The 19,743-nt window shown below is 47.1% G+C and overlaps 2 protein-coding genes across 2 annotated transcripts in view; one reads left to right on the top strand and one right to left on the bottom strand.

Moving 5' to 3' along the window:
* AP5M1 (adaptor related protein complex 5 subunit mu 1) overlaps positions 1-9,395 on the bottom strand; it is a 12,229-nt gene extending 2,834 nt beyond the window's left edge. Inside the window, exons 1-4 of the mRNA XM_048484671.1 lie at positions 9,351-9,395; positions 8,323-8,574; positions 5,937-6,076; positions 1,661-1,775 (exon numbers count right to left, since the gene is read on the bottom strand). Of these exons, the coding sequence (XP_048340628.1) occupies positions 1,661-1,775; positions 5,937-6,076; positions 8,323-8,574; positions 9,351-9,395 (552 nt within the window). The remainder of the gene's footprint in view (positions 1-1,660; positions 1,776-5,936; positions 6,077-8,322; positions 8,575-9,350) is intronic.
* The window catches only part of EXOC5 (exocyst complex component 5), a 38,527-nt gene continuing 28,177 nt past the window's right edge, over positions 9,394-19,743 (top strand). Inside the window, exons 1-6 of the mRNA XM_048484668.1 lie at positions 9,394-9,498; positions 10,898-11,042; positions 12,200-12,290; positions 13,652-13,739; positions 15,138-15,620; positions 19,219-19,413. Coding sequence (XP_048340625.1) covers positions 9,394-9,498; positions 10,898-11,042; positions 12,200-12,290; positions 13,652-13,739; positions 15,138-15,620; positions 19,219-19,413 — 1,107 coding nt within the window. The remainder of the gene's footprint in view (positions 9,499-10,897; positions 11,043-12,199; positions 12,291-13,651; positions 13,740-15,137; positions 15,621-19,218; positions 19,414-19,743) is intronic.

Here is a 19,743-nt window from a genome sequence, read left to right as displayed (position 1 = left end):
CCTGCCTAAAAGGAAAAGGAGGAGCTAAGTACAGGAAAGGGAGGAGCTAAGTACAGAGGAGGCTACAAGGAGGGCAGTTTGAAGCGGGGGAATAATGACTTAAAGGAAACCACGGAATCATAGAGTTGGAAGGGGCCATTCAGGCCATCTAGTCCAACCCCCTGCTCATTGCAGGATTGGCCCAGAAAATCCCATACATCCAGCAGCTGCTGGAAGACTGCCAGTGCGGGGGAGCTCACCCCCTCTCTAGGCTGCTGATTCCACCGCTAAGCAGCTGATTCCACTGCTTAGAGCCAGCGTGTCGTAGTGGTTAAGAGCAGGTGGATTCTAATCCGGAGAGCCAGGTTTGATTCCCCGCTCCTCCACCTGAGTTGCAGAGGCTTATCTGGTGAAACAGATGTGTTTCCGCACTCCTGCATTCCTGCTGGGTAACCTTGGGCTAGTCACGGTTCTCTCAGAATTCTCTCTGCCCCACCTGCCTCACAAGGGCAGATTCCACATGGGCCAAAAACAGCGGTGTAAAAGAGTTGAAAACGGTGTAAAAAGGTTTACACCATTTTCAGCCTGCTGTTTTTGGCCCATGAGGAATCCGCTAAGGTGTCTGTTGTGGGGAGAGGAAGGGAAAGGAGCTTGTAGACCACCTTTAGTCTCCTTGCAGGAGAGAAAGGTGGGGTGTAAATACAAACTCCTCTTCTTTTTCTAAATACTTTTTCCTAATGTCCCACTAGCATTTTACTGCTTGTACTTTAAACCCATTCCTGCAAGTTCTATCCTCTGCTGTCAACAGGAATAGCTCCTTGCCCTCCTCTGAGTGGTAGCCTTTCAAATGCTTCAAGAATGCAATCATGTCCCCTCTCGACCTTCCCTTCTCCAGACTGAACATTCCCATCAGCCTTGCCTCGTAAGGCTGGGGCTCCAAGCCCTTCATGATCCTCATTGCTCCTTTCTGCACCTGCTCCATTCAGTCCATGACGCTTTAGCACAGGCGCAGCAGTGGTGTAAGAGGTTAAGAGCTCGTGTTTCTAATCTGGAGGAACCAGGTTTGATTCCCAGCTCTGCCGCCTGAGCTGTGGAGGCTTATCTGGGGAATTCAGATTAGCCTGTGTACTCCCACACACGCCAGCTGGGTGACCTGGGGCTAGTCACAGCTTCTCGGAGCTCTCTCAGCCCCACCTACCTCACAGGGTGTTTGTTGTGAGGGGGGAAGGGCAAGGAGATTGTGAGCCCCTTTGAGTCTCCTGCAGGAGAGAAAGGGGGGATAAAAATCCAAACTCTTCTTCTTTATAGAAGAGTTCTTCTGACGATCTTGATATCTGTCAGTAAAGCCAATATTATGACCCCACTTTAGAGAAAGGCAGGTTTGAGTTTGTGGTCGAGACGGAGGCTCCGCGAATCCCCACCACCCCTCCCGGAGTCCGCACGAGGCGAAAAAGAAAAGTCTCACAGAGAAAGAGAGGAGAAACATTCGGGAGTTCTGGCTGCCCCCCCCCCCCCCCCCCCCCCCCCCCCCCCCCCGGCCCCCCCGGCGGAAAAAAAAAAAAGCTCCAAAAGAAAGAGGGGGAAAAAATTCGGGATTCTGCGCCCCCCCCCCCCCCCCCCCCGGTAAATATCAGCATTGCCCGCTGATTCCCAAACACGCTCAACAAACTTCCCTCCTCGCCTGAGAAAGAAAAAGTAGCTTCTTCTTACCGATGACCCAAACCAGCAAGCTTTTCTCCTTTGACACCTCGAGTTGGCCGTGGGTGATTTTGTACTCCAAGTGGGTAATTGGGCCCCTGTTACCAAGAGTGAAAACACAGCACGATTGGAGTTAATGGCAAGCAATCCCTAGAGAGATGCTTCAGTAAATGATGAACATGATCAACAACAGCCTGTGCAAAGTGAATTGTGGGAATTCATTGTACGCCACCAACGAGTGGTTGATAGCAGGAGAAAAATCATAAGAACATAAGAACAAGCCTGCTGGATCAGACCAGAGTCCATCTAGTCCAGCACTCTGCTACTCGCAGTGGCCCACCAGGTGCCTTTGGGAGCTCACATGCAGGAGGTGAAAGCAATGGCCTTCTGCTGCTGCTGCTGCTGAGCACCTGGTCTGCTAAGGCATTTGCAATCTCAGCTCAAGGAGGATCAAGATTGGCAGCCATAGATCGACTTCTCCTCCATAAATCTGTCCAAGCCCTTTTTAAAGCTGTCCAGGTTAGTGGCCATCACCACCTCCTGTGGCAGCATATTCCAAACACCAATCACGCGTTGCATGGAGAAATGTTTCCTTTTATGAGTCCTAATTCTTCCCCCCTGCATTTTCAATGGATCCTGGTTCTAGTAATGTGAGAAAGAGAGAAAAATGTCTCTCTGTCAACATGAAATCCTTTGCTACTGGCCGGCAGCAAAGCAGTCGAGTACCTTGCAAGAGCAATTCTGGTGGGCGCTGCCCATGGAAAGGCAAGTGTGCCCCAGTCTGTCACAGTTAGGCTGGCAAACTGTAAAAACACCCTGATCCAAAGTTCCGGAATGCCAGTGGCCCAATTTGATGCTTGGTACGAAATGGCCCGGGCCGCTCACCCTTCGAAGGTCGAATGGGTTTTGAATGGCGCGTCAAAGTGTACGCATGAACGGGCAAATATTAGTAGAAGGAGGAGAAGAAGAAGAGGAGAAGTTTGGATTTATACCCCACTTTGCTCTCATGTAAGGAGATTCAAGGTAGCTTACAAACTCCTTTCCCTTCCTTTCCCCAGTTCCCTCTCCTTCCTTAACCACTCTTAACCACAATGCTGGCTCTATTACAGCACAGACTGACTGATGGACCCAGAGGGTGATGCAAAAGTGTCAGCTTAGGACAGTGGTGGCGAACCTATGGCACGGGTGTCAGAGGTGGCACTCAGAGCCCTCTCCGTGCACGCACAGAGTCGCCCCCCCACGGACACACACACATCTAGGCTGGCCTGGGCCGCTGGGCTCGATTATTAGCATTAAACCTAAGACCTAGTTTTGGGGAAGCAGTGTGGGTAACCCTGTTAAACCCCACTGATTTTCATGCAAAGAACTCCAAAAGCCGCCATCCTTTACCGGGAAGTAAGCCCGGTTGCCGAAAGCCAATGGGGCTTGCTTCTGGAGTAAACCCTTCTAGGGTCAGATTCAACCGTACAAGAGAGTTGCACGGTTGTTTCAAAAGCAAAGCCACCGACCACCGCTGCTTACTCCTGGAGTCATCACGCATCGGAGCCGTCCGTTTTTCTAAACTAAAACCTCAGTATTCAGGTGAAATTGCCGTGTTGGCACTTGGCAATAAATAAGTGGGTTTTGGGTTGCAGTTTGGGCACTCGGTCTCAAAAAGGTTCACCATCACTGGCTTAGGACCAGTCCTCAGCTGCAATCTGGACAAGTAAGGGAAGTGGAGTGGGAAGCAGGAAAAGCAAACGATGCCCAATCTGGCATCTCTTAGGGTTCAGTCGCCATCCGGTGTCTCTCTCCCACTTAAAGTTTCCGGCCCTGGTCAGTAACTGAAAATGGACTCGAAAGAAGGGAGTGTTTTCTCCTGAAGGGGTATTTCTGACTCCCGCATCCTTGTTCGACCCCTCGACTGCTGTTCCACCCCCCTTAGGCCCGTTCTGCACATGCAGAATAATGCACTGTCAATCCACTTTCACAACTGCTTGCAAGTGGATTTTGCTATTCTGCACAGCTTCAAAGTGCATTGAAAGTGCATTATTCTGCTCGTGCGGAAAGGGCTGTGACAACCTAGAAGGCGCTCCACGTCTTTGAGGGCGCGATCGCTGTCCTGCAGTCCCAAGCCACCCTTATGTCACCAATGTTAAAAAATTGCTAAAATTACTAATTTCCAGTATAAAATTTGCAACAGTTTCACAAAAGAGCACATCAGAGCTGTTCAGGAGATTGGGTATCTTATAACACTCATGGCACTGAGAACATTTCAAGAAAATGGAATTCATGTATTTCATGCGCGATCTTATTGTAATAGGGCATAGAAACAGAGAATGGTCAAGTGTTTCAACCGTATCCCTACTACATGAACAACAAACTCTTTTAGAACGCTCCACTTCGGTAAATCTTCCCTCCAGAAGAGCCACGGCAGCACATTACATATCTTGCAGTAGCCAAGGCTCTCCTCTGGGTGGGATTTATCAGTAGATCTAAGATATACTGCTATAATTCCACGCTGTGATGGGATTATTAATGTAGTTGGAGAACAGGCTGTCTTGGCAGCAAAGTCAAATTATGCACCTGCATCCAAGTATTTTATTCCTAACTAGTCTTGGCTTCCACGTCTGCAGCACAAGTGAGTGATTCTATGGGGAAACCAATAGCTTCAACCCTCTAAAGATGACTGCTACCATTCTGAAATAAAGTGATCTGATAACAGAGAGGGAATATAGCTATTGGATCCCACTAGAAAATGTATATGCAGCCAATATTTTATGGCCCTTGTCCATGCCAAGGTTTCTAGAGTTGTTTGGCCCATCTCAATGCACAACGCAGCAATGTCACCAATGTTAACAAAAGCACAAACAGGGGCAAAGGAGGAGAGAAAAAGGAATTCCCCTTTCCCTGACACCTATTTCAAAGTGCCAAGCCCCAGGGAGATATTCCATCAAGAAACTGTTTCCTCTCTAGCTGGAGGGATCTCCCCTAATAAAAACAGATGATCCTCTGAAGATGCCAGCCACAGATGCAGGCGAAACGTCAGGAGAGAATGCTGCTAGAACACGGCCATACAGCCCGGAAACTACACAGCACCCAAGTGATTCCGGCCGTGAAAGCCTTTGACAATACAAAAACAAAAAGATTAAAGTTCGCTGCCACCAAAAATATAATCTGTTCTGTAGCCCATAAACTGATAAATGGACACCACTCTTTCTAGGAACACCCACAGACAAAATAGACTGGAACCTATTAACTTAAAACAAAAACTTGAAAAGTTTAATACTGGCTTAAATGTAGTGGACTTCTGTGGTAACCTGAGAGGATTTTGCAGTTTGTTGGTTTCCAAGCTTATTGCTTCATCAAGAGCTTAATGGTTTCAGAGATGTTGTTGGCAGCAATCTCAGTTTTCAAATATCTCACAGACACACCTAGGTGTCGGTTAAGAAAAGATGTTATCTACCAAAAGGATTTGACTTCTAGAGTATCACACTCCCTCTTCTGTCAGACACTAGTCTTTCTTCTGTACCTAACCACACTAAACCAACACACCCCAGTCTATGCCCTGTGGGATTCTGCACAACACAAGCCTCTCTCTCCCACTCATCCGAACCCGGCTACACCAAGCACTGGACTGGGCCTCTCAAGACTAGCTAGTACCATAGGGACAGACTCTAGTCTTGACAGAGGTTTTCCATCGTGTCACCTGAGTATGAGTGGGTCTACCTGTCTCAGGTCTTCCTGATGTCTCTGATAAGCTTCCTCAGGTTACAGAGTATACTGACTCCTGCCAGACCAACAGCAGTGACAGATCTCTGCTTGATCTGCTCGCTCTGCCAAAACGCACCAAAAGGCACCAAGAACCAAAAGAAAAAGCCCCTCAGCACTCTGGCTGACTCCTTTTATATTCTTGCCATTTCCCTCTAGCCCAGGGGTAGGGAACCTGCGGCTCTCCAGATGTTCAGGAACTACAATTCCCATCAGCTCCTACCAGCATGGCCAATTGGCCATGCTGACAGAGGCTGATGGGAATTGTAGTTCCTGAACATCTGGAGAGCCGCAGGTTCCCTACCCCTGCTCTAGCCAATCAGGGCTGGCCAGGGCTTAACCCCTTTAGGGCAGACTCTCACCCTGGAAACTGAATGCCTTATAAGGGCATTCGTCACAGGGGCCTTAGAAAGGATTTCATTTATACACAACGAAGGAAACTAGTTTTACTGCTCAGATGCCTGAAAAACCCACTTCCAAGACAGAAGGGCGGGCTTCGTTTTTCTTACCTGTTGAAAAAGGGGATGCGGGCCTCGCAGTACTCAAATGAGTTTTTCACACTCTCATGTAGCTTCAGCTGCACAGTTAATTTCCACTGCGATTCTTCCTCCTTCAGCTGGTAAAACCCTAAAATAGGTGGAACAGGCACCTGCGGGTTGAAGGGAGAAGCAGGATGCCACCGTTAAGGCTTCTAGGTTAAGAGAGACAGAACAAGTCCAGCAGCCCCCCCCCCCCATCTCTCTCATTCATTCATTCATTCATTCAATCATTTCTGGAAGTATATTCCGCCCTATCCCTGAAGGGATCTGGGCAGATTACAAAACATAATGTAAAACATTTCGTAAACGGTAAAATATAAGTCCTAATTTAAAATTTAACCAGTTAACGATTTAAAATAAACGCTGTGATGATAGCAACTTGAAAACCTAAGTCCATCCTCCCACCCTTCCTTCCTCCCTCTCCGCCCGGAGACCGGAAGATGTTCTATTGCGCTCAATCAGTCCGGCTGGCTACCTGGAAAAAGCTCTGTGGGAATGTTGCCATGTCTCGCAGGGCTCATGGAATTAACATTGTTCTCTCTAGGGTTCTTAGGTGGGACGGTAGCTTTAAGGGGACATGTGGGGTCACATGACCCTGGGCGCCTGCCAGCTGGTCACGTGGGAGGCGGAGAACCGCTCCCACACTCCCCCTTTGGCCCCGCCCGGCTGCTCCTTCAGCCTGGTGAAAGCCCTGTCTCTCGTTGAAGCCAGCTGGATGACCCTCGGGCCAGGAAACACCAGGAGGTTCCCTCCAATGAACGAAGGGGCCTTATTGGTCTTTACGGCGCTATGGGACTTTTCCACTCCAGATTAATGCAGCTAAATTCTGAAACTGTGTTAAAATGATTATTTGAGATATGTTTGACTGATTGCTGTCTCTCTCTCTCTCCCTCTTTGGTATGCTGTGCCATGCTGCAAGGTCTCTCTGAAGGTGCACCGTGTGGTATAAATTCCAAAACAGAATAAAAATGGGACAGCGGCTTCCAGATGTCATAAGCTGTTTGATTGCTAAACGGTGAGATAATTAGGCAACGAGTGCTTAATTCTGATGGAAAACAGGAATTAATGACTCATTTGCAAGCAAGAGTTGCTAAACCACTGATCAGCAGGGCGCTGGAAATATTTCTAGAAAAGCTCGCCAAACATCAGATTGAAAGCACAAAATGAGCCAGAGGGCCACAGTTCGCTTGCATCTTTTTTCGGAAAGCCACCGAGCTGTGGCCAGCGTCAAACCTTCCGATTAAGAGGCTGGGATATCACACCGGAAAGGACAATGACTAGCTGGACCTCCATATGGGAAAAGCAGATAGAGACGCAAAGCTCTATGACTATCCGTTTCTTTTCGAGGCAAGCGTACATAGGCAACAGCTCACTCCAAAAACAATTATTCCTGCTGCCTCTGTACGGTTTCTTCCGCCTTACTTTCATCCACTGACTGTCCCCAATTATTGGAGGGGATTTTTGTTTTGTTTCGGCTAGGCTCAACGCTTTCCCGTCTGCTATTTTGGTGGGTAGATTTTGAGGCATTTCTTGCTCAGATAAATTATGTGAATGTGGACCTGGGGCTCTTGAGAAATGATCCAGTGTTGGGGTGTTGCGTGGTTTCCGGGCTGTATGGCTGTGTTCTAGTAGCATTTTCTCCCGACGTTTCACCTGCATCTGTGGCTGGCATCTTTAGAGGATCCTCTGAAGATGCCAGCCACAGATGCAGGAGAAACGTCAGGAGAAAATGCTACTAGAACATGGCCATACAGCCCGGAAACCACATAACACCCCAGTGATTCCGGCAGTGAAAGCCTTCGACGATCCAGTGTTTTCTTTGATTATGAGTTGATTGCCCCTTTCAGAGATCTATGAATACAGCTTGTGGTAATTTCTGTGGTTTCCTTTCTTTCTGTGCTTTTCCTTACTCACAGATACCGATCCCAGTATTACTTTGGCTGTGACTAAATATCTGGCAGCAGCAGCTTCCATACCCTTTTCAACAACCCCCCCCCCCCTTCAGCTAGTGTCTACAAAGGTCTAGAGGGCAAAGCACATAAATCCCAGGTTAAGGACAGAGACAGGATATACAGGTGTCTCTATGCTAATAGTAGAAGCCTTCGACCTAAAATGGGGAAGATGGAGTACAGAGTTTTGAAGGAGGACATTGATTTAGTGGGCATCACAGAGACATGGTGGAATGAGGAGAACCAGTGGGATGCTGTTATCCCAGATTACAGGCCCTACAGGAAGGATAGGACAGGGGGTATCGGCGGTGGTGTTGCCCTCTACATAGAGCATAGTGTCACATAAAGCTCCAAAGCAGAGGGGGAAAGAGGGGGAATTTGGCCCAAGAAAACTTGCAGGGCCTTACCTGGGAAGTATAATAGCAGAGATTGAACTGGTCTGGAGGTGGCGTTAAAGGGAACTTGTAAGGTCCACTGAAAGCCGAGTCATCCACGGCATCGACGCTGCTGCTTGTGAGTACAGCTGAGTCGAGGGAAGTAACGCAAGGGTGGACTAAGATGTCCTGGAGCGGAGACCCGTTGGCAGGGAGATTCAAGCTGATCGACACGTTAGGAGCAGCACCTTCTATGTCACACTTCAAAGGCAAAAAAAAAAAAATCTTCAAAATATCATATAAGATTTTCACGACCAGAATCAACTGGCTGTTGTGGCATAGTGGTTAAGCGTGGCATAGTGGTTAAGAGCAGGTGTACTCTAATCTGGAGAACCGGGTTTGATTCCCCGCTTTGCCACTTGAGCTGTGGAGGCTTATCCGGGGAACCAGAAGAGCTTGTGAACTGCAGCACATGCCAGCTGGGTGACCTTGGGCTAGTTACAGTTCTTTGGAGCTCTCTCAGCCCCACCCACCTCACAGGGTGTTTGTTGTGGGGGGGGGGGGAAAGGAGATTGTAAGCCCCCTTGACTCTCCTTACAGGAGAGAAAGGGGGGATATAAATCCAAACTCTTCTTCTGTTTTGCCAGCTGATTGTAAACTTTGGCTTGTCTTAACCAGACATCAAGCCAACCCCTAGCTAAAATTTCTCTACACTGGTTTGGTGTGATGACTTACGATACTGCAAGTCAGCCTATGGCTGTGGTGGTGAACCTTTGGCACTCCAGATGTTAAGGACTACAATTCCCATCAGCCCCTTCCAGCATGGCTTCATAAGCTGGGACATGGGAGCTGTTCCCAAGTTGGTGATGATTGCATTTGGGAATACCAGTCTGGCAAAGATGGCAAGTGGTGCGTCGGTCACTGCTTTTACTTCCACATCTTTTAGAGCATAGGTAGCCACTAAGGCCCTCTCCAGATGTTATGGACTACAGTTCCCATGATGCTGGCAAGGGATTATGGGAATGTAGTCCATAACATCTGAGGCCGCGTGAGCTTGACACCTGTGTTTTAGAGGACCACTCCAGCGATCTTGTGGAATAGTCCATGGCAGGGTCATTTAGCAATGTCCACCCTGGTGACCTGCGAAATGGGGCCCACTATCTCTACCCAAATCTTACAAAAGGGTTTGTGACAAAGGATTCTGCTGAAGTAACTTTGTCTCGCCCTGAGCTTCACTCCACCAGCTGACAGACTTGGCAGGACTGGCATAGCTTTTATAACTCTCCTCATGTATGACAAGTAGAAGCTTGCTTTTATACAGTCCCTGGTCTTGTTGGATACCTAAAAGTCCACTTAAACATGTGCCAGTTGTGGTGAACCTGCATATGGTGTTTGTGTGGGGACAACCAACCAGGTTCTCTTTTCCCACATAGCAGGATTCTTCTTTTCTCCTTCCAACTCCAACCAGTCTATTGTCCATACTCTTAAAAATACAGGGACCACATCATGAAACATGTCTATCTGCATTGCTGAATCTGCCTCTTACTTACGGCTTACACCTCAGAGGTATTGTGTTAACTGTAACTGAGTTCTCCCTCTTATTACAGTGTTAATGTTCTTACAATGTTTGGCTGTTGTTAAGTATAGGGCAGTTCTAGTCCATCTAAATCCCTATAGTTGAACCTGCGTTTCAGATAATTAGGAGTCCATACCCCATCAAGCCTCAGGGCTAATGGGAACGTAGTTCCGCACATCTGAGAGCCGCAGGTCTCTACCCCGCCATATGAGCTTTACTAGTATAGTGCTTTATTATACAATGGGAATTTTAGCAATAGGAACCTCAAATTCTGGTCCACTTGTGCCTCTTTTATACGATAGTATCTATTATGACATACCGCTGTGGAAACCACTAGCTTAGATTTTATTAAGGTGATTCTGCAACTATCGTCCCTTAACACCATAAGGCTTCTTGATTTATATTATTGTCTTCCATGAAGTCTTTACCGAGCTTCTTCTTCACCCTCCAGACTTGTAAAATTTTGTGTGTTTCATTCCTGTGTGGGGTTGGTCAGGAGTTATCACTTTGGTGTTCTAACTGCTAGTGCACTCAACTGTTGGACTAGTTCTCTAGTTTTAGGGCACCTAGATCTAACACCATGTCCCTCCTCCTGCCAATGAAAGGGTGCATCGCTTTTCAAGGTAGAGGTGACAAAACTTTCAGAGCATCTTCAGGAGATTCTCTTGATGACACCTCACCCAGGTTTGGTGAACTTTGTTTCAGCTGGGTGGTGGGAGATGATCCTATCATTTGGGGCCCAGCAACATTGAACCCCCCCTGGAAGCAAATGTCACCAAACCTGGATGGTGTCATCAGGAGACTCTCTTTGAAGATACCCCTGAAAGTTTTGTGGCTTTACTCTTTGAAAACGTGGCACCCAAAATGTGCAGCCCTTCCCCAAGATATTGCTCGCTGACTACAACAATGGAGTCAAGACACTTCAGAGTTACTGGTGACCTGGGGAGTTCTTTGCACATTAAGCCATTGCTACAACCAACAATGTGTGCTCCATGAAGACCCCAATTCATTCCGCTTTGTCTGTGTTATCAGGAAGAGCATTGTCCAGTGCACTCTGAAATCCAACACGTACTGTGGGGCCCAGACTCACCCCTCCCCTGTTCCGTGGAGGGGGCCCATCCTGCCACACTAGTGCTACAGCAGCACTTGACAACCAAAAAGGAGGGCGGCCAAAATGGTAAAGGGTCTGAGTCCATGCCCTATAAAGAGAGGCTTAGGAGCTGGGGATGCTTTAGTCTGGAGAAGCGTGAGGTTGCCGGGGTCATGATAGCCGTGTTTAAATGTTTGAAGGGATGCCATGTCGAAGAGGGAGCAAGCTTGTTTTCTGCTGCCTCAGAGACTAGGACATCGAGTAATGGACTCATGAAGGAAAAGAGATCCGCCTTAAACATTAGGGAAGAACTTCCTGACCGTCAGGGTTGTTTGACAGTGGAATTCACTGCCCTGAAAGTGGAGTCACACACACAAGCCTTTATTGGCATATAAAACAGGACAAATTTTTAAAACAAAACAAAATTAAGAAATACAGTTAAAATTACTAATTAAAATTACTAATTAAAAATTTGCTAATTAAAAATTTGCAGCAGTTTTCATTAAAAGAGCATCAGAGCTGTTCATATGATTGGGTATCTTATAACACTCATGCCACTGGAGAACATTGCAAGAAAATGAATTCATGTATTTGGCGCGATCTTATTGTATTTAGGCATAGAAAACAAAGAATGGTCAAGTGTTTCAACCGTGATCATATTCTCACATGGTGGAGTCTCCTTCTTTGGAGGTTTTTTAAACAAAGGCTGGATGAGCATATGTCGAAGTGCTTTGATTGTGTGTTCCTGCATTATGGGGTTGGACTTGATGGGTCTCTTTGTGGTTTCTTTTCCAACTCTATGGCCCCTTCCCACATGCAAATAATGTGTTTTCAAACCACTTCCACAGCTGTTTGCAAGTGGATTTTGCTATTCAAGACAGCTTCAAAGAGCATTGAAAGCAGTTTGAAAGTGCATTATTCTGCATGTGCGGGAATGACTTTATGATTCTATGACACGCTTCCAGGCACAGTCCCCGCTACTCTCCTAGCTCTGAAGGTGAGTTCCAGCAAGTGATCACCAGTAACTTCCAGGCTTCAGGAGATTCTCCAAAGCTCTGAACTTATGCTGTCACAGAGATACGCCAAGAGAGAAAGATGTTTTGCCAGTGTTTACCACAATTGTGAACCACAGACAGATTTTTTTTCCAAGCATAGCTTTTTTGAGATTCTTCTCAGAACTGAACCAGCACACATATGTAGGCCAAATAATGTGTGTCTTTTTTTTCTGTTCTCTTATAACCCAGCTCAGGACGAATATTTCACCAGTGCTGTAGTCTTGTCACTTCACTCCCATGCCTTATTCGGCCTTGTCTACCTTTTTTTAATAATCCCACAGTAAGTATCTCTGTTTTAAGTAAATGTAATGTGTATTTTGAAGTGTCTTTGTTATGCTTGAGATCTCACAGAGTTTTTAATTAATTACTCAAAAGAGATTCTATGACAATGCATTGAAACCTTTGGAATTATTTGAAAGCATGTACTATTGTTTTGCAACTAATTTCTCGCGAGGAAGTAAACTGAGGCCACTGCAAATGGCTGCATGAAAAGAAAACCTATTTATCTTAAAAATCTGACTATAATTTAGCACAGTTACCTGGGGATAGGTAGTGGCCTGGAGATAAAATGTCATAGTCCCTTTTAATTGAGGTTTACTTATGATGTTGGTGATAGTTACCACATTTACTCAAATGGAAGACTAGGATTTCTTCCAGGTGTACTATCAAAGCGGGAGGTCACCTTTGAGTTCACAGACCTCCTGAGAGTGGGAAATCCCCTTCCTTTTTGTGCCCCCCCCCCCCCAACCTTCCAGCGCCATCTCAGCCAGCTGGAGAACTCTTCCAGTACTAAACTTTGCTTAGTTCTCTATTATCAGCGATGTGGCATCCAACATGAACTGAAAATGATGTCTTTTAATCTGGATGTCTTTTAATCTGTCAGAAGCATTGCTTGGCATTAGTCTATTCTGGCCTCTGCCCTCTTCCAAAGGAATCGGCCACATTCCTGCGGTGTAGTGATTAGAGCAGGGTTGGCCAACCTGTGGTGAAGCAAGCTCAGGATGTTCATGGATTACAATTCCCATCAGCCCTGGGCTAGGAACATTGGAACCCTGCTACCACACTGCCATGAACTACCGCTAGGTGACCTTGGGCCAATCACAGGCTTCAGTTTCCAAGGTTCAGTCCATGGTCTTCAGATAAATTATATAATTCCCATCAGCCCTGCCACTTGGCCATGCTGGCAGGGGCTGATGGGAATTGTAGTCCATGAACATCTGAGGGGCCATAGTTTGAAGATCCCTGGTCTAACTCTATCTCACAGGGTTGTTATGAAGATAAATTGAGGAGAGGAGAAAGATATACACAGACTTGGGACTCCATTGGGGAAACGCCAGGGTATAAATGAAGTCAACAAATAAATACTCCCTCTCTCTAATTAAAAAAAATAGGGTAAAACTGGAGAGCACGTTAGGACCAATGATTCTGAGACTCGTTAATTAAGTACAAGAATTAGCATTGCATTGATAATAAATGATGATTCAGTGAATGATGCTGAGCACACAAGAATGGAAACGTTCAAATGCTGAAAATATATCATATCCTTGATTGTACAAGGAATTACCGCGACATTCTTTAGAAGTTTCCACTGAAAAGCCGCTGCCTTTGACCTTGATCCAGTTGTTGTGCGTTTCTTTCTAGGAGTACCGAGTCCTTTGTCCTCCTGGTCTTCTGCATATGCTTCCTGGTGGCGTGTATCATGTACTCTCTACATGTCACTCGAGTACAAGTAAGTAAGTTCTTACTACAGGTCCTAATGTCAGATTATAAGCCTGGATTCGGGAATGAGACAATTTCATTTTACCTATATTCAGCATCTTGTATGGTATGGGCACCCCCCCTAAGTAGCACTGTGGCGACAGCAGTGTCAGGAAGTGTGGGTGGGCGGAGACCCCAGCACAGTGAAAGCCCTCTAAGGTTAGCATTCTCCTATGCATAATGGGCATCTGTGGAAGGGCCTATGGGCTCGCATCTTTATGCTCTGATCTGCAGCAATTGGTCAGAATCCAAAGAGCTATCATAGGAAACCTCCCATGGAATCCACTCGACTTTTAAAAAAAAAATCAACAAACCCAGTCCGTATCTCAGGATCACTGCCTAACCGTTCCACGTAACATAATTGCAAAGTGCAAGGCGCGGTGGACGGAGCGTGGCTGCTTTAATAATGCTGAACTCCGAAAATTGCCCAGAATTCTTCTAAGGAGCAGCAGTGGCGTAGGAGGTTAAGAGCTCGCGTATCTAATCTGGAGGAACCGGGTTTGATTCCCAGCTCTGCCGCCTGAGCTGTGGAGGCTCATCTGGGGAATTCAGATGAGCCTGTGCACTCCCACACACGCCAGCTGGGTGACCTTGGGCTAGTCACAGCTTCTCGGAGCTCTCTCAGCCCCACCTACCTCACAGGGGGTTTGTGGTGAGGGGGGAAGGGCAAGGAGATTGTCAGCCCCTTTGAGTCTCCTGCAGGAGAGAAAGGGGGGGATATAAATCCAAACTCTTCTTCTTCTAACTGATTTTGTTAAGCTGGCCAATAATCACATGACTGTATTATTTTCCTTTTGTCTTGTGGTGGTTCATTGGGGGTGGGTTATTCCAGTGATTAGAAAAGAGTTTGATATGGATTTTGGATCTGGCTGTCGGCAGTCACAAGCAGTTCCCCAGAGATCCTTTAACTGAAGTTGGATAATGGTTAGGTCTTGAACCGTGAATCAATAAACAAACTCTGGATTTGTGGATCAGCAGCGTTTGCTGGAAGGCAACGAAGCACGGTCGCTCTGCTTTTTATGGGGCAGACTTCCTTATCCTTTGGAGCTGCGTGATAAGAACATGAGAAAAGGGAGGCGAGGTCAGACCAAGGCCTATCATGCCTATTCACACAGAGGTCAACCCTGTGTTTCTAGGAAGCCCACAAGCGAGATGGCTGCAACCGCAGTACCAACCTGTTTTCCGCAGCATGTAATAATGCAGGCACGCTACTGATGAAATGAAGTGACCCGTGATACTAATTCAGGATCTTGTGCATGATGTAGAAAGTATGATGAGTTAGACTAACTGCTGAATCTTGAACGGGAAACAGCAGTTATTCCGAGTGAAACGGTAAACTACAGAATTTAGCTTTTTTCTGATTTATCAGTCTTGGAACATTTATGTGGAGGCAGGCTGTGTCCCCAGCATAAACTCTGTTGCGTCCCCGTGCCCCTTGCGGAATGACATAATTCAGCAATACTGGGCATCATCATTCGTCCGCCCTGTCATTAGCTTTCACATGCTGCTCCGACAAGCGTTTTCTCGAGACGGAAACGCCGAATCCCTTCAGCGATTTTTCAGCGACAGTCAAATCCAACAGGCAAATGTTGTTTCCCCCAGCCTTTCTTCAGAAAGTAATGACTTTGCGTACGGTTTGAGTATTGCAGCCTGCCCTTATCAGACTTGTTTCTCCACCCCTCCCCTGACCCCCCCGGCCATTAGATTACAAGAAGAATTTGTCAATCATATCCAAGAACTGAAGCTGCTGGACGAAAGAATCCAGAGAAGAGTGGAAAAGCTAGAGCAGCAGGTGCAGCGGGAAGCAAAGGAGTTTGCCAAGAAAGTCCAGGAATTGCAGAAAAGCAACCAGGTACTGCCCCAAAGGCACTATCGATGCTCTTGTGCCGCTGGAGAATTTATGACATGACCGTGTCCTAAGCTTATATGTCAGCACTAAGTAAATGTGCTGTTGGTATCTTCTTTTTTTAATTTTCTCTCTTTCTCACAATACTAGAACCAGGGGGCATCCATTGAAAATGCTGGGGGGAAGAATTAGGACTAATAAAAGGAAACATTTCTTGATGCAACGTGTGATTGGTGTTTGGAATATGCTGCCACAGGAGGTGGTGATGGCCACTAACCTGGATGGCTTTAAAAGGGGCTTGGGCAGATTTATGGAGGAGAAGAAGAAGAAGAAAAAGAGTTTGGATTTATATCCCCCCTTTTTCTCCTGTAGGAGACTCAAAGGGGCTTACAATCTCCTTGCCCTTCCCCCCTCACAACAAACACCCTGTGAGGTGGGTGGGGCTGAGAGAGCTCCGTAGAGCTGTGACTAGCCCAAGGTCACCCAGCTGGCGTGTGTGGGAGTGTACAGGCTAATCTGAATTCCCCAGATAAGCTTCCACAACTCAAGCGGCAGAGCTGGGAATCAAAGCTGGTTCCTCCAGATCAGAGTGCACCTGCTCTTAGCCACTGCTCTCAGCCACTACGCCACTGCTGCTCCAAGTCGATCTATGGCTACCAATCTTGATCCTCCTTGATCTGAGGTTGCAAATGCCTTAGCAGACCAGGTGCTCGGAACAGCAGCAGCAGCAGCAGAAGGCCATTGCTTTCACCTCCTGCACGTGAGCTCCCAAAGGCACCTGGTGGGCCACTGCCAGTAGCAGAGTGCCGGATTAGATGGACTCTGGCCTGATCCAGCAGCCTCGTTCTTATGTTCTTAATAGCAAAAACAAAACAGAAGTAGCAGAGGAGCACTCTGCAAATTGCTAAGCGTGTTTCCCACACATCTACCAGCAATTAAAATGACGAGCAGCCGCCTTGTCTTTATTGCCAGCCTCAACAAGAATGCTCAAGTAGAGCGAGGGGTGGGGGGGATTGTATTAGTATTGGAATCGGCTCATTACTTAATCCCATATGGTTCCACACAGTTGGATTTATTGTAGTTTTTAACGCATTGGATGTTGGATTGTTTTGAAACCTGAGGGTCCGCTCCTTTGAGTGCCTTGCAGGATGAAAAGTAGAGGATGTGTCAGTTGAAGTAAATCAAATCCAAAACCTTTATTAGGCATAAAACCGGTGTGTGTCAAGAATTCCAAATACAATAAGAAGGTCATTATTGCGCAACTTGCAGTCCACAGAGTAAAAATACAGCAACAGCTTCAGAGATTTCAACATTAGAGTTATTTAGAAGCTTAGCCATTTTTATTTTATCAGAAAGGAGCATAAATCCTGTTGGTCATACAGTTCTCAAATCAGTTCTGATGTTGAGTTGAAGTAAATAAAAAATCATTTAGCAGTGGGAAGGGCAAAAGAGAAACAAGCAGGTGCTGCCAAAAAAGGGAGTCCGTGGAAGAATAAGAAGAAGAGTTTGGATTTATACCCCTCCTTTCTCTCCTGTAAGGAGCCCCCAGGTGGCTTACAAGCTCCTTTCCCTTCCTCTCCCCACAACAGACACCTTGTGAGGCAGGTGGGGCTGAGAGAGCTCTGAATGAACTGTGACTAGCCTGAGGTCACCCAGCAGGAATGTAGGAGTGAGGAATCAAACCCAGTTCTCCAGATTAGACTCCACCTGCTCTTGCCCACTATACCTCGCTGGCTGTAAAATATAACGACACCCCTCCCACCTTCCGGCTGGGATATAAGAGCCCAGGGATCTTCATTCCTACTTGTATCTGACAAGGGGAGGTTTGGCTCCTGAAAACTTACGCCCAGGAAATTGTTTTGGTCTTTAAGGAGCTCCTGGGCTCGGGTCATGTTCTGCTGCTGCAGTCCAGCACGGCTGTTTGCCTGAAGCAATCACCAAACCATGTGTGTATGCAACCATCAGCTAGATTTGGTTATACAGGAGTCTACTTAGTTGATAGTTCCACAGGAATGTCAACTCAATGCATGGCAGCTGTGAAAAAGGCAAACTCTATGCTGGGGATAATTAGGAAAGGAATTGAGAATAAAACTGCAAAGATTGTCATGCCCTTATATAAAGCCGTGGTGCGACCACACTTGGAGTACTGTGTTCAGTTCTGGTCGCCACATCTCAAAAAGGATATTGAAGAGATAGAAAAAGTGCAGAGAAGGGCAATGAGGATGATTGAGGGACTGGAGCACCTTCCTTAAGAGGAGAGGCTGCAGCGTTTGGGACTCTTTAGTTTGGAGAGGAGACGTCTGAGGGGGGATATGATTGAAGCCTATAAAATTAAGCATGGGGTAGAAAATGTTGACAGAGATAAATTTTTCTCTCTTTCTCACAATACTAGAACCAGGGGGCATCCATTGAAAATGCTGGGGGGAAGAATTAGGACTAATAAAAGGAAACACTTCTTCACACAACGTGTGATTGGTGTTTGGAATATGCTGCCACAGGAGGTGGTGATGGCCACTCACCTGGATAGCTTTAAAAGGGGCTTGGACAGATTTATGGAGGAGAAGTCGATCTATGGCTCCCAATCTTGATCCTCTTTGATCTGAGATTGCAAATTCCTTAACAGTCCAGGTGGTCGGGAGCAACAGCTGCAGAAAGCCATTGCTTTCACCTCCCGCACGTGAGCTCCCAAAGGCACCTGGTGGGCCACTGCGAGTAGCAGAGAGCTGGACTAGATGGACTCTGGTCTGATCCAGCTGGCTTGTTCTTATGTTCTTATGTTCTTACTGAGCTACACGTTTCCATTTCCTGAGATTAAAATTTTCTGTGCGTACCACTAAATTAGCAGAGCCACTTTGCATTAGTACTGATGCAGGTATGCGGGGATTGGGCCAAATCTGTGACTGTGCGAACCCACGAAGCTGCTGTCTACTGAGACAGACCCTTGGCCCATCAAAGTCAGTATTATCTACTCAGACTGGCAGCAGTTCTCCAGGATCTAGGCAGCAGGGGTGTACCGCCCCGGGGGGGCATATGGGATCAAATGTCCCCGGGCTGTGGCCATTTAGTCACGTAGGGGGCAGAAAATCGCCCCCCACCCCTCCTCCTTCCCCCCAGACCTGATGCAAAAAAATTTGTTTGGTTGTGGGCGGGGAGGGGGGCTGCCCAGACCCGTGGGTGGGTGGGGTGGGGTTGTGGAATTCAGATTTTGCACCGGGCTACATTTTCCCTAGATACGCCTCTTCTAGACAGAGATCTTTCACACGACCTTCTGGCCAGCCCATTCTACTGGCGCTGTCGGGAATTGAACTTGGAACCTTCTGCAAACCAAGCGGATCCCCCGCCGCTGAGCAACGCGCTTGATACCAGTAGAGCCGGACTGATTCAAGCGCCTAGCGTCCTGGCCTTTCATCCGCTCGCCTTTGATTACTTTGCGCCTATGCTCATTTCACTGGAGAATGGCTGGGGGGTGGGGGGGGAGGGTCTGAATCTTCCCTGTATTGGCTTCTGAGCTTTTTGTTCCATTTCGGCTGCCGGTGAATAGCTCGGATTTCCTTAATTACAACCACACACACACGTTATTGCATTCTCCGTCCGCTTCTCCCAGGTTGCCTTCCAACACTTCCAAGAGCTGGACGAGCACGTCAGCTACGTGGCCACCAAAGTCTGTCACCTTGGCGACCTGCTGGAGGGGGTAAACACGCCACGGCAGCGGCTCGTGGAGGCTCACAAGCTGATGAAATACTTTAATGAGTTTCTCGACGGAGAGCTGAAGTCTGACGTTTTCACCAACCCTGAAAAGGTAAGGCCCCCGTCAGCAGGATTGAAAGAGATTGTGCGGCGTAAGCAGAGTTGTCCTAATTACAGCCCTCTGCTGTAACTTCTCCGCGCTGCGACTCCCAAGTGAGCGATTTTTGCTCGAGTTCCATTGTTTTCAAATGCAAATGGACTTTTATTTGCCTGCGAATTCAGTCATTCTCAGCAGGGCCGTGCTGTCTTCTTTTTTTAATTTTGCAAAATCATAAGCGATTTAGAAAAATGCTGAGAGCGTAACTTTGTTAAAGACGACTTTGAAAATCTTGTGTGTGTGTGTTTTCTAAACCCCTTGGCCTAATTTTTCTCCCTAGTGTCT

Source organism: Sphaerodactylus townsendi, linkage group LG02, assembly GCF_021028975.2.
Source record: "Sphaerodactylus townsendi isolate TG3544 linkage group LG02, MPM_Stown_v2.3, whole genome shotgun sequence".
Lineage (NCBI taxonomy): Eukaryota > Metazoa > Chordata > Lepidosauria > Squamata > Sphaerodactylidae > Sphaerodactylus > Sphaerodactylus townsendi.
This window is presented reverse-complemented; position numbering and strand designations above follow the sequence as displayed.